The sequence below is a fragment of the Schistocerca gregaria genome, chromosome 3, assembly GCF_023897955.1.
Source record: "Schistocerca gregaria isolate iqSchGreg1 chromosome 3, iqSchGreg1.2, whole genome shotgun sequence".
Lineage (NCBI taxonomy): Eukaryota > Metazoa > Arthropoda > Insecta > Orthoptera > Acrididae > Schistocerca > Schistocerca gregaria.
The window spans coordinates 696,152,221-696,167,168 of NC_064922.1; the positions used below are offsets into that span (position 1 = coordinate 696,152,221).

The window sequence follows — 14,948 nt, forward strand, 5'->3', positions numbered from 1 at the left end:
GTGCGTGCTGATATGAAACTCCCTGGCAGATTAAAACTGTGTGCTGGAACGAGACTCGAACTCGGGACATTTGCCTTTCGCGGGCAAGTGCCCTACCGACTGAGCTACCCAAGCACGACTCACGCCCCACCCTCACAGCTTTACTTCTGCCAGTACCTCGTCTCCTACCTTCCAAACTTTACAGAAGAAGAACTTCTGTCAACAAGGCAAGACTACTGGACCAATTTTGTAAAAACCCTGCTACAGAACGACATCTGGAGACAACCACTCCAGATAGAAACAGAACGAGTTAAGACACCGACAGTTCTGTCAACACTAAAACAAGTTGACGGCACAATGATCAGAGGATGGAGAAACACAGCAAAATATCTTCTGGACAGTCTCCTCCCAGATGACGATCTCACACAAGCTAAGCGGTACCACGCTGACCTAAGAGAGACCATGAGACAACCATACATCAGTGATTGAGCAACCATACCATTCGCGCAAGAAGGAGTCGCAACGGCAATCAGTAGGCTTAAAAACCGAAAAAGCACCTGGTCCAGACAAAATACTTTCAGAAGCATTAAAACAAACAGTAACACAAATCACACCTTTTCTTGCTAACATGTTCAACGAGGCACTACTAACAGGCTGAATACCAAACCTCTGGCAAACTGCTAATGTAGTAATAAACAGGAAATCACAAGACAAAGAGCCAACCGAACCCAAAAAGTACCGACCGATCTGTCTTTTAAACACTCTCTGCAATCTACAGGAAAGGCTCCTGTGTGACCGTTTACTATCGCACAAACGCCTCCTCGGCCTAACGCCCCTTCAGCTCGGCTTCAGGAAAGGTAGATCAACAGGAGACTCCGTCAACCAACCACTGACAGTTACAAATAGCATCAGAGACAAATACGTGGCCGCCATACTAAATAGCGGTGGCCATCCCTCTTTGCCAGCTACTGCCTCATACAATTAACAGTTGGTGCAAAGAATATAAATTAAAAATGGCTCCCAACAAAACTGTATACTTACTGCTCAGAGGGACACTACAGAGGAATTCAATTCTAAAATTAGGCAACGTAGCAACAATCAGGAAATCACAAGACAAAGGGCCAACAGAACCCAAAACGTACCGACCGATCTGTCTCTTAAACACTCTCGGCAATCTACAGGAAAGGCTCCTGTGTGACCGTTTACAATCGCACAGACGCCTCCTAGGCCTAACGCCCCTTCAGTTCGGCTGCAGGAAAGGTAAATCAATCCAATTCTAAAATTAGACAATGTAGTAATAATCAGAAAATCACAAGACAAAGAGCCAACAGAACCCAAAACGTGGCCACCATACTAATAGGCATATCCAGAGCTTTTGTCAGCTTGTGGTGTCCATCCCTCTTCGGATCAAGAAGGGATCAGAAGGGATCAATATGTAATTTACCAAAACCAACAATGCATGACATTACATATCACAAGCCACACGTTATCTCGAACTGCATCTTGACGAAAAACAGACTTTCAACCATCATATAAAATTGGCAAAGCCTCCAAAATTATGCACAAACTAGCAAGACTAAACTTAACTCAGTACAAGTTACCCATTAAGACGATAAGTACCTATCACACTGCGATATTTGAATCCACTGCATGCTTCACCGCAAGTGCTTGGGCTCACAGACTGAACATACAGAATAACAATTCAATTGCAAGACGAGGTCAACGTAGTGTACTCCTGAGAATGAGTGGAGCCTTCAATACCACGTCACTACAGACACTGCGTTGTGATGCGGACCAGCCCTATAGACATAACAATACGTTATAGAGCTGGACTTTACTGGCTTAAGAGGGTCAGGTTCGTTAAGGTCACCGAAATTACAGGAACCAACATTATGAACAAAACACAAATGAAACAATGGCGGATTCAAATATGGCAGAGAGAGTGGGATGCATCCAACAAGGGCACCGATTACTCTCCTTCTTTCCTGGTGTACGAGAAAGACAACAACTGAAACACGTCGACCCAAGCTGGGGGATGGTCCATTTCCTGACTGGCCACAGGCCGTATCTGGTACACTTAAACCGTATGGGACTAACTAACGATGGCGTATGCGTATGCGGAGAAACTGGGTCCTGAACATGTCACAGTGCTGTGCAACACGCTAGCACAAGTGAGACCCATATAGAACGACAATGACATCACCAGAATAATATGTAATCCCTATGACTGGAACACAATAAATAGCGTAGCCGATATTGCATCGAAGGTCTGCACGCAGAATACAAGTGCCAAAATCCATATGGAAGGAGGCGAAGACAAGCACAAACAACACAACAAACCGCATGGGAGGACACAAACACGACCACAGATTCCGAAACCGAGGAAGGAACACTAGGTGAATGTAACTCAGAAGGGATCAATACGTAAGGGACCAAAACCAACAATGCATAACACTGCATATCACAACAGAATAACAAACAAAACAACAATCATAAAACAAACAAACACCGGCACCACATACAAAGACTGCAATAATAAGGTAATGTCGCTTGGGAGGAGAAGGCTCGAAGAGCTTTTATTCCGAGGCTTCTCCTCCCCAGTGACATACTGCATAGTGTTTAAAATATACTGCACAGAAGATGTAATGTATTGGTCGTCTTATTGTGTGCAGATAGAAGTATACTCTCTTCCCTATTCAAAGCTACAAACATTGAATTTTATGTATCAGTAATGTATTAAGTTATTTGAGGAATAATGCATTCAAGTATTAATGAACTATATTCTATTTCTACTAACAAATTACAAGCATAAGTGTATTTCTCATGTAAAGCTAAAATTCATGTATTCCACTATGAGGTGTGCTATCAGTATTTCATCTGTATAATCTGTGTAAACATACATTAGCACAAATCATTTCAGATGAGAATAGCCCGAGGCTGTACCGAGACTTTCTCATCTTAAATAGGTAGAAATAGGCCATTATCAACGAACATGCTGCTTAGATTATATTACTCATTCAAATACAGCATATCACTTCCCTCTACATACTGCAAATTATTTTCACCACACTCGTTGTATTACATTTTCTGTTTTTTTTCTTTGACATTTGTATTACATAAATTATTTTCTCATCAACTAGGCAATAACAAATTATATGGAATCATTATAACAACTGTTAGGCATTGAGTTCGCTGTAACCTCAGAGAAATATTTATATATTATGTTCTTTATATCATTTTTAAAAAGCATTAACAATCATATAACAATAAGACTGTAACAATGAGAAGTCTTTGCTGTTAGATTCAGAATCACCAGACCCACCTGACATTTCAAGGCGGTGGGTTACTCTCTACTGTTAATGAAGTAAATAAAATAAAAATTAAAATAAATACACTTCGCGTAAGTACCACTGAGATAAGAGAAATTAAGTCTCATACAGAGGTGTATATCCGGTAACCTTTCGTTCGTTCATTTTGGGAGTGTAACAGGAAAGGTAATGACTTGGAGCTGTACAAGGTACCCTCTGCCATATACCACAAGTTGGTTTGTGGAGTACGTATGTAGCCGGCCGGTGTGACCGAGCGGTTCTAGGCGCTTCAGTCCGGAACCAAGTTGCTGCTACTGTCGCAGGTTCGAATCCTGCTTCGGGCATGGATGTGTGTGATATCCTTAGGTTAGTTAGGTTTAAGTAGTTCTATGTCTAGGGGACTGCTGACCTCAGATGTTAAGTCCCATAGTGCTTAGAGCCATTTGAACCATTCGAAGTACGTATGTAGATGTAGATGTAGAAGTAGAAGGACCGAGCCAAGCTGACAGAGAACAAGCCTCGTCCCGCACGGGTACGGAACACTGTGCTCATATGCAGTTTTGCACGCCGTGGCCGAGTCTATACTACAAACTGTGTTGCTACAGGTATAGGGATACATATATTTATGTATGTATGTTTGCATTTACTGCCACTCAGTGGTGAGTTGAGACAATTATCGATTTATGATGATGGGCACAAACACACTGACAGCCTTCCTTGAAGAAATGGGATCTGGTAGACATCGGCAGGTGTGACGTTGCTAGTCTTTTCTTTTTTTCTTTTAGTGCTTAGTGCTTTTTATTGTTTACGTCTTACAAGCAGAGAAAACTGTTCGATTTATGACCCTCTGTACAAACAGTTTTCTTTCAAGTAAATGTAAGTGATGTTCGAATTATGACCCACTGAAGTAAGTTTTCTTTCAGCTAATCAGTAACCGAGGCGCGTGTGGTGAAGAAAGAATCTTAGTTCAGAAAATTTCATAGGAGATTTCCAGTTGCAGCATATGGCATACAATCACAGAAAACCTCCATAAAATCTGGGTCTAAAGTGATAAATATGAAATATTTTTCATTTAACTATAGACACTGTGTCCCATATAACGATAAGTAAGTACCTGTAGTAGTCTATTTGTCTGTGTGTGTAGCAAACAAGGGAAAACTGCCAAAGGCTTTGGTCAGATCTAATAAGAGTTATTACTGGAATGGACAATGTATCTAAGACAGGTAATCGAAAGCATAGTGTATCCAAAAGAATATATATATATATATATATATATATATATATATATATATATATATATATATATATATCTTTGTCCACAATAAAGGCGATGACTTGCTGTATATGTGTAGCATATCTGTATGGTGTTTGTCTGTATGAGCTTGTGCATTGAGAGACAGCATTGGGCGATGATAAAATAATGGAGTGTTACATCAAACTGTGATTTTCAAAGAGGCTATGGCTACAGTAAACCACAAGTAACCTTTACAATACAAGTGTCCTGTCACTGAATTACAATAAACAAATAATAATTTTTAGGGGTTTAGGCTCTGTGGCGAGTATCATTTTAAGTAAGATAATTCTGGGAATTAGGCCTCGTGATAATGAAACGCTGTAGCAACTAAACTGCAATTTAATTTATCTGCTGCTGCATAACGATGCGACATAATACCCAAAATTATCCTATTCACAATATCTTTTTCATTAATGAAACCACCCAGTGGCTCATTATTGGGAAAGCTGGTTTCTGATTTCTGGAAAACTAATCGTTATGTTTCACCGATTTCAAATTATGAGATAAAATGAGTAACAGATTTTGTACAGAGTGAGAACGATTTGCAGCCTTTACTAGGAACATGTAATTTACAGAGTTGTCAAAGGAGAGGTTAGTTGTATGTTTAAGCTACGAGACGCACAAAAAGTATCTTCCGCAAGAAAAACGGCTGCAACTGTAACAGACAGGTGTCACATAACCGAGGTTAACGTTAAGTATCTAGAATCACAGAACATCACCACAGAAAGTTCAAAGCATCCTCCAGAATTCCCGTGTTTAGTTTACTTGTAGGCAACGATGCAATGTAGAGCTTTATGTGCAACGCTCTATAGGTAGCCGATAGCCATACGATACTGCCTGCATGTAACAGCACTCTGCACGCCACTAACAACACGGCGCATCCCGTGACCGTCTGGCGTCTAGTTTTAAACACTGAGAGTAAGAGGAGAAGAAAACAGCTATAGCAACGGGAAAAGTCGTACAACCTGTATGTTTATACTCCATCACAATACTGTGATACAGTACCACTGCCCTATTTTAAGAATGCACATTCGAAGTCGCCTACGTGCTGGCATTAGTATTACGTTTGTTGTATTAGTATATGATCAGGCTTTTCGCTGTATGATTTTGCTTTTGCTAGTTGCTGATCCACGAAATAAACACTTGAAATATTAGATCGTGATTTTCTTTACGTCAGATTCCTGTTGAAACGTGGCGATGTGCTTTGCACGAATGAACACACTTCAGACAAGCAACAGTTTTAAGAACTTCATGCAATAGCTAAGTTTGTGAGGTGGTTACAGAAAAAAACCCAGTTGTTGTACGGGAAATGAAACTGAAGTTCTTTTTAATTAAGCGAGCGCCGATTAGAATGCAGTGGGATGGCAGATAGACTGATGGCCAGAGCTGAGGTAGCGTGCCGAAGGGTTACGATAAGAGCCTAGTCGGGCGCGGTAGGCCAGCACGGTGACTTGCAAGAACGTGAAGGCGGAAGGACACACAAATGCCAGGAGTAGATTAAAAATACGACGCAGCTTCCACAGGCGGACAGGCATTGGAGATGGAGAAGGTGGACTGGTCGGCCAGAGTCTGTGGAAGGGTAAACAAGTAGTCAGTTGGGAAAAAAAGATTAAATTAGAACAGAGGACGTGAGTAAAATTTGCAGAAGAGTGTAAATCGAAAGTGTGCATGAGCAGAAAGCATCTGGAAAATTAAATGGTAAAAAGTGTCTGTTTTAAGGGAAATGATGGTAGCTGATGCCTCAAGCGGTTTTGTGGGAGCACTACGGATGGTCGGCAGTTGCAGTCCAACAAGATTTCCGACTAAGCTTCGCTTTTTGGCTAAATCTGAATAAGAACACTACAAAGTAACATTCGCCTAGGTGGCGAAGTTATTTTGACTGTGAATGAATGTTTATCTTAAAATGTGACAATTACTGAGGCACAGACACAAATAGGTAACTGAGCAGAGCTCATTGCGTACGACAACATGACAGTCAGTGAACATGGTAAGTTAGTTGCAGTGCTCGCTCTTCCTGTTTTTGTTTCCTGCCAGTGATTATTATGACCAACTGATTATGATCATGATTATTTTTATGTGGAGTATCAAGTGTAAGAAAAGACTGAGCTCTGTGGCAACCAGTAACACAAGATGCTGGCATTGGGCATTAAAAGACCCGTGTGGAAGCTGAGTGAATTATATTAAGGGGAGTTAGAATGCAAAAAATATTTTTCACATTTTCGGATTTTTATCTCATTATAATATTTGTAATTTTTCGAATAAAATTATATACATATCACGTATAAATTTATATTGTAAGTATTTTATTTCATTTTTTAAATATAATCTACACCAGCTCAAAATGTTAAAATTTTTGTATGAATTACTTCAAGATCTAATAAAATCGGTAATTTTTTATACATAAGGCTGTGGATTGCTGTGTTATGAAAGTTACATTACGTGTTTTTATGGGTAGTACAGTCAAAAACAAAGTCGTTTCATAGTATAAACACGCGTTGTATGTCGAAGTCCGAGGTAAAGTGATGAATATATCGGTAAATCTCTCAAAAAGTAAAGTATGACGCCAAAACGAAGCGTTTTTAAGAGATGTGGATTTCATGGTAATAGAGTTTTGAATAAAGATAAACATTGCGCTTCAACATGTGCCGTATGAAGTTACAGACAATGAAATACAGGCAAACCCGTCAGTATCTAGAGAAACACCCATTAGTGCTTCGAATATTAAAATGAAACGTTGTGATACACAGTTTTCTCAAAACGAAATTGACGTAAATAGTAAGTTAGGTTATATGTTGGTAGATTGACACATCCTAACAAGGGTGTTAGGTGAGTGTGTGTGTTGTAAAATATGTGAAGGGCCAGTTAGTTTACATGAAGACAGTGAGGTGCCACAATGACTAGCCAGGAAACTTATCATTAATTGTGCCAATTGTAAATACACTCATTCATATTGGAATTCTGATAAGTGTAAAGATAATCATTTTGAAGTAAATATTGGGTGTTTTTATGGGCTGAGAGGTATTGGCAAAGGACACACTGAAACAGAAACAATGTGTTCCGTGATGAATATGCCACGCCCACCTTGTAAAATCATCAAGTATGCTGGATTTATTGGAGCTGCTGTGGAATCTGTTGCACGTGAGTCAATGAAGGGTGGTACAAACGAAGCTGTTGAAATAAATAATGATATGACTGACATACCAGTAGCTTCTGATGGCACTTGGCAGAAATGAGGCTACAGTTCTAAGAATTCTGTTACTGCGGTGACTATTGTGGATACTGTAAAAGTAATAGATTTCCAGATTTTAACCAAACATTATTATACCTGTAAATAAGGGAATGAGGAAGAGCATATCTGTGACAGAAATCATGAAAGGAACAACTGGTGGCACTGAGGCCTTTGCAGCTATTGAAATTTTTCGTCAATCTGTGAACGACAGGGGAATGTGTTACATTAAGATCTTAGGTGATGGAGCCTCGAAAGCATATAAAAATGTACCAGCCGCTCGGCTTGGCGGTGAGAACATTATCACAAAACTGGAATGTGTTGGTCATGTCCAGAAGAGGATGGGCACCAGATAGAGGAAGTTGAAACAAAGTTTGAGAGACAAGAAACTTTCTGACGGTAAAAGAATAAGAGGCAGGCTGACAGACAAAATGATTGATGAACTATAGCCGTATTATGGGATGGCCATGAGAAATAATACTGAGGATTTGTGAAAAATGAAGCAGGCAGTATGGGCTATCTTCTTCCCCCGACTGTCAACTGATGAAAAACCAGTACACCACCTTTGCCCTCCTCGACCTGATTCATGGTGCCATTACGCAATGCCCAGTACTCAAACAGTTCATACAGCTATAAACATTCGAACCCAGCAGCAGTCATGGAGACCATAAAACCTATTTACAGAGACCTGGCAAATCCTGATTTACTGAAGAAGTGTCAGCTTGGTCAGATTCAAAATCACAATAAGTCGTCCAAGAAACTTGTATGGACAGGCTGAAAAAAAAAATTATCTTAGAATGCGGACACTAAAGTGGGGGCCAGTGATGCTGTTATTGCTTTTAATGAGGGCAACATCGGTAGTGTGAAAGTGCGACAGCATATGGGAATTAATCCTGGAGCAAACTGCATCAGAGAACTTTAACAGATGGACAAGCTTGGCACTGATAGAGTATGCAGCACAATTGGCCACTAAGGAGTGGACAAAGAAGAAAAGAAGAAACAACTTGGAAAAAGACCAAGAGGATGATATACAGTATGGTGCAGGGTGCTTCTGAGTGACTAAAAATAAAAAGTTTTGCACTCTTTTGAAACTTTAGAACCCGTTCCTGAAAATTTACATTTTCTGTTGCATTTTTCCCTAAATCTCAGAAACCACTTCGAGTAGAGTATTCAAATTTTCAGGGAGTAATAACATACATATCCTGAGTCTACTGAACTAAAAGAAGTACATAATGTTATGTATAATTAAAATTATTTAGGATAACTTACAAAAAAGTGCACAAAATTTTAACAATGTCATTAAAGAATTGTATTTCCGAAAGAAGTGGCTGGAATGCAATTATTTTAGCTGAGTAGACTCAGAACATACGGTTTAATTTCCCGTAAAAGTTTCATGTCAATGGCTACAATGGTTCCTGAAATACAGGGAAGCCAAGTCATTAAATTTAACATTGTCAGGATGGGACACTCCCACTCCCCTTAATATTATCACAATTGGGATTACCCCGATTGAGACAACAACCAAATGCAATCGGTATCCGACAGCGGACCATTTTCCACAGGGTGCCGAATAACGTACAAGTGGCTGAACTGCAGGTAAGATTACAGGTCGAGAATGTGTTGAGGCTGAATACGCTGCCACTGCGCAGGTAAGACACAAAGAGGACCTGCCATGCACCCCTGGAAATCTACCGCCTATTGCACCAGACAGCCTAAGGGGTCCAGTATATTATTAAGCTAGGGGTTGTCATTCCTCAAAGGGGATGTTACAAAGTGGTACCCCGGCCTCGGGAATGTTACAAAATGGTGCATCGGCCGGGAAACAAGTAAACGGAGATGCGTCACGGAGTAGTACGGAGTTCTTCACAGGCCGACTGGAAGCTTGTGAAAGTTTGTGATACTGAATCACGGTTAGTTGAATTTCCTGTAAAACCGAAAGTAGTTACTGCAGATACAACAACAGTAAATGAAGCTGTCGCGAAAGAACCAAGAGCAGATGACTGTACATCAAGAAAAATTTATATTATCAAAGGAGATGTTATAAAAAGGGCATAGTATCTGAAAAGAAAAGGACAATATTATTTGAATTTAAAATCATGTAGACTATGTGAAGTCGCATTGTAAATGAGAGGTTGCTTCGTATACTGCGGTGGTCTCTGCTTTTGTCTGTAGCTAGTATTCTACCACTCGTTACCTGTTCGAAGTAGCCATTTTCGCACTTTATTTACGTAGCTTTTGGGGTACACCTTTGTAATTCGTCTGTTGTTCAATTGTGTGTGGAATCTTATGGGACTTAACTGCTAAGGTCATCAGTTCCAAAGCTTACACACTGCTTAACCTAAATTATCCTAAGGACAAATACACACTCACACCCATGCCCGAGGGAGGACTTGAATCTCCGCCGGGACCAGCCGCACAGTCCATGGCTGCAGCGCCTCAGACCGGTCAGCTAATACCGCGCGGCATTTCATCTATCCTAGTACCGTATTTCATAGTCTGAATTTTTTCTTCCGTCATTTTAGTTCCACTTTTATAGATTGCGTCTTCATGATGTACACTTGCGAAAATTTTTTCTTAGTACAACGACAATATTTTACTTCGTCAAATTGCTCTTTTTGAAGGCGGACTTCTCTCTTGCGTAAGTATCATGATTTTCATGTTTCGTCCACATTGGCTGATTTCTGATAAAATTGTATACAGCCGTGAAACTGGAAGTAGGATTCTAACACTGTTATCGTACTGATGATTGTTATCTCGCCGAGATCTTAGACATACGAATGAGGTTGTGGATGATAAATGTTAATTACAAGGTTTTGTATAGAAAATCATACCGAATTGTACATTTATTACCAAAATAGTTTACTAACTGAACATCGCGGAAGGTAAAATGGTGAAGCAATAAAGAGGGGCAGATTAAGATTTAGGTTAGTGACAGAGAATGAAGGCATGTACCACTTCTAGCGAATCTGATCTTTTGCTTTCCTCTGAGTTCGAAGAATTACTTTGTATTTAGTACACGTAAAAGTTTCAGATAATATGAAAACTGTCACCTGCTATGAGCACGCATCCCTCATCCTTAGTGACTCCTATAAGCCATGGGACAGGCGTAAGAAGATCGAGATGCACGGGGTGCTTAACCAGGAATGTATCCTTTCCCTCGCCTTCCACCACTGGTCGAAATGGCATTAGGGGACTGAATTGCCATTCCTGGAACAGAATTTTATGATATATTATTAAAAATGAGAGACTTGGCATAAGAGATATATCTAAAAATTTAATCGTAACAAGTAAATAGGACGTCTTCCTTCGTAATTTTGTGTTGTTATTTATTCATCTAGATGTATTTACTATACCGATATATTCGAGAGCTTCTATCCGGCTAGTGTACACACAGCATGTTTTCTGTTACATTCAACCAGGCATCCTACTCAACAGTTTCTATTCAAAAAAATAATGTAACACTGAACATAGATTCTGTACATGGAGTAAGGACGACAGTGCTGATAACAATAGCATTAATTCTTAACATACTGTATTACTCTATCAGAATCAGTGGATTAGTACACTTTATTTTTTACTTTAGTTATTGAAAATGACATATAGTACATTACACTTTACACTTACATATTTGAAGAAATCCCACCACATACACTGTAAGGTTGCCGCAGTTTTTATGTTCTTTCTGCTAGCTTTTTATTTGAAAAGAAATTTTAAAAAATATGTGCTACCAAGCAAAAACTTTCTTTCCTCTTGCACCTGTGTACGTAAAACTATGACGTTATTAGGCAAAATCACATTTGAAACACTTCCAGTTTCATTACATATTGTCCCTTAATGTGTTCACTATGTAATACTGCATGTTTACCTCAAACGTATGATTGAACATCACAGATATTTATACGAAACTATTTTCCGTACCTATCGCAAACTTCTCTTTGAATTTCTCACTTCTATCGTCATACGTAACATTCCGTCCAAGATAAATACATTTCTGGGATCTTCCGCGGAATATTTGCTAGTACTAATGTCTCGTACACTCTTTCCTTGCAACTATTATTTTTATCAGAATTTGGGCAAAGAAGCTACTAAGCATGCTATCAGTTTCAGTTACTTGTCCATATAAAAGTTGTTTCCTTTCAAACAGAACTGCAGTTCTATTTTGAAATATGGAAACATTATGAATGATTGTGATTTAGCATTACTCCTGTTGCAAACATTTACTTCATTTATCTGTTCTACACATTTAAAAAAAATCGTAACAACAGATTTGGTAGTGCAGATAATGAAAGAAATTACTGAACCACCGTACGTGTCGGAAGTGTGGTTCCTAATAAGCGTAAAGTGCCAACTTTAAAGTTTCCAGAACACGTTTTTACTCCGCACTATAGTTCTACTTAAACTTCTTACTAGTTTGGTATATGGTGCCAAATCAGGAATCAGACCCGACTGTATACGATGACAGCATGTTTTCGGTTACATTCAACCAGACACGTATACAGTTTTACAGGCCCCTACGACGTCGACGTAGTACACAGAGGATGTGCAAATGAATGATCTACGTAATTTTTCGACGAAACGCTGGAAATAAGTGTTACTGTAATTAGACCCTATCAAAAATGGAACAAGGATGCTGTACAACCTCTAGACGAGAAGGAGTGAGTAGTCCTTGCCACACCAAAACTACACTTAGGAGCAGAGTGCTGCTCCAGACCATCCACAATTAAGCTGCTCTTGACACAATGGCATTGTCAGCGACAATTGCAGTGGACAGGAGAACGTCCTTACTTAACGAAGAAACAATACGTTGTAGGGCCAGGTGATCATTTTACCTGTTTCAGAACCACGCTTAAAAGATTTTAGTTAACTGTCTGCTAATTACGTCTACTCCTGGTGGTACAACTTAGATGGTGGCGTGAAGAGCCTATGACTGGTACAGGAGCCACCACAAGTAGCCTGTGTATGTGGGCAACTTTCGTAACAGCACTGACTGGTTGTTGGTTGATCTTTTCCCTAACGAATAAGATCCTTTCCAGTGTAACAGTTGTTCTGACCCAATACCAAAATAGCTGTGAACCTACTTTTTTCCATCATAATGAAATTCTTTCGAAGTTCTGATCGGTATATTGGTCGCGTATCATCTCTAATCGGCACTTTTCAGATTTCGTCAGGTGTCAGCTCTGTGCACAATACAATCCATAATATTTGAGAAGTCCGTGGACAACAACTTTTGTCACGCATTAAACAGTTGAACAGTATATGGAAGAACCTATTACCGACGTTCTGTTTGCAAACTTCGGACCAGCAGTTTATTGGATTGGTGACTGTAAAGATCTGGCGAGCTGTGCGTAATGTAGCTCAGATGTTGACTTTAGGCGCTAAAGGATGTGAACTCTTACCAAAAAGTGTTTTTCGGTCTCAGTGAGCTTGTAAGCGTCGACGCCCCTGAGGCACTCTACCAGCGCTGGACTCGGCGCTGTGGGACATCCCAGCAGGGCTGCCACCTTTCGTGCCTTCTCTGCTGCGCCTGGGGTGGGCACTGCCCACGGTGCTGCTGCCACACCACTCTGGGATATAGCACGTTGGAACAGGCCTGTAACGAGAACACGGAAGGAAAAGAATATTTTTATAAGGAAAATTACAAACAAAACATCTTTCTCTTCTTGTGTCTTCCTGACGTTTTACATTACATGGATGATGGAGAGGTAGGAAAGTAACAAAATCGGTCCATAAATGCCATAATCAAATGTAACCGAAAACAGAATTCGAGACCAGCCAGTAAAACAGCACCTTAAAAACACTCAAGCCGGAAACTGATGACTGAAATCTTTTCAGCAGCTATACTGCTTATACACTCCTGGAAATTGAAATAAGAACACCGTGAATTCATTGTCCCAGGAAGGGGAAACTTTATTGACACATTCCTGGGGTCAGATACATCACATGATCACACTGACAGAACCACAGGCACATAGACACAGGCAACAGAGCATGCACAATGTCGGCACTAGTACAGTGTATATCCACCTTTCGCTTCAATGCAGGCTGCTATTCTCCCATGGAGACGATCGTAGAGATGCTGGATGTAGTCCTGTGGAACGGCTTGCCATGCCATTTCCACCTGGTGCCTCAGTTGGACCAGCGTTCGTGGCGGACGTGCAGACCGCGTGAGACGACGCTTCATCCAGTCCCAAACATGCTCAATGGGGGACAGATCCGGAGATCTTGCTGGCCAGGGTAGTTGACTTACACCTTCTAGAGCACGTTGGGTGGCATGGGATACATGCGGACGTGCAATTGTCCTGTTGGAACAGCAAGTTCCCTTGCCGGTCTAGGAATTGTAGAACGATGGGTTCGATGACGGTTTGGATGTACCGTGCACTATTCAGTGTCCCCTCGACGATCACCAGAGGTGTACGGCCAGTGTAGGAGATTGCTCCCCACACCATGATGCCGGGTGTTGGCCCTGTGTGCCTCGGTCGTATGCAGTCCTGATTGTGGCGCTCACCTGCACGGCCCCAAACACGCATACGACCATCATTGGCACCAAGGCAGAAGCGTCTCTCATCGCTGAAGACGACATGTCTCCATTCGTCCCTCCATTCACGCCTGTCGCGACACCACTGGAGGCGGGCTGCACGATGTTGGGGCGTGAGCGGAAGACGGCCTAACGGTGTGCGGGACCGTAGCCCAGCTTCATGGAGACGGTTGCGAATGGTCCTCGCTGATACCCCAGGAGCAACAGTGTCCCCTACGGCACTCCGTAGGATCCTACGGTCTTGGCGTGCATCCGTGCGTCGCTGCGGCCAGGTCCCAGGTCGACGGGCTCGTGCACCTTCCGCCGACCACTGGCGACAACATCGATGTACTGTGGAGACCTCACGCCCCACGTGTTGAGCAATTCGGCGGTACGTCCACCCGGCCTCCCGCATGCCCACTATACGCCCTCACTCAAAGTCCGTCAACTGCACATACGGTTCACGTCCACGCTGTCGCGGCATGCTACCAGTGTTAAAGACTGCGATGGAGCTCCGTATGCCACGGCAAACTGGCTGACACTGACGGCGGCGGTGCACAAATGCTGCGCAGCTAGCGCCATTCGACGGCCAACACCGCGGTTCCTGGTGTGTCCGCTGTGCCGTGC

General features: G+C 41.4%; 1 protein-coding gene across 1 annotated transcript in view; it reads right to left on the minus strand.

Moving 5' to 3' along the window:
• The window catches only part of LOC126355943 (venom carboxylesterase-6-like), a 131,099-nt gene that overhangs the window by 46,361 nt on the left and 69,790 nt on the right, over window positions 1-14,948 (minus strand). The window contains exons 5-6 of the mRNA XM_050006527.1: window positions 13,204-13,397; window positions 10,858-11,014 (exon numbers count right to left, since the gene is read on the minus strand). Of these exons, the coding sequence (XP_049862484.1) occupies window positions 10,858-11,014; window positions 13,204-13,397 (351 nt within the window). The remainder of the gene's footprint in view (window positions 1-10,857; window positions 11,015-13,203; window positions 13,398-14,948) is intronic.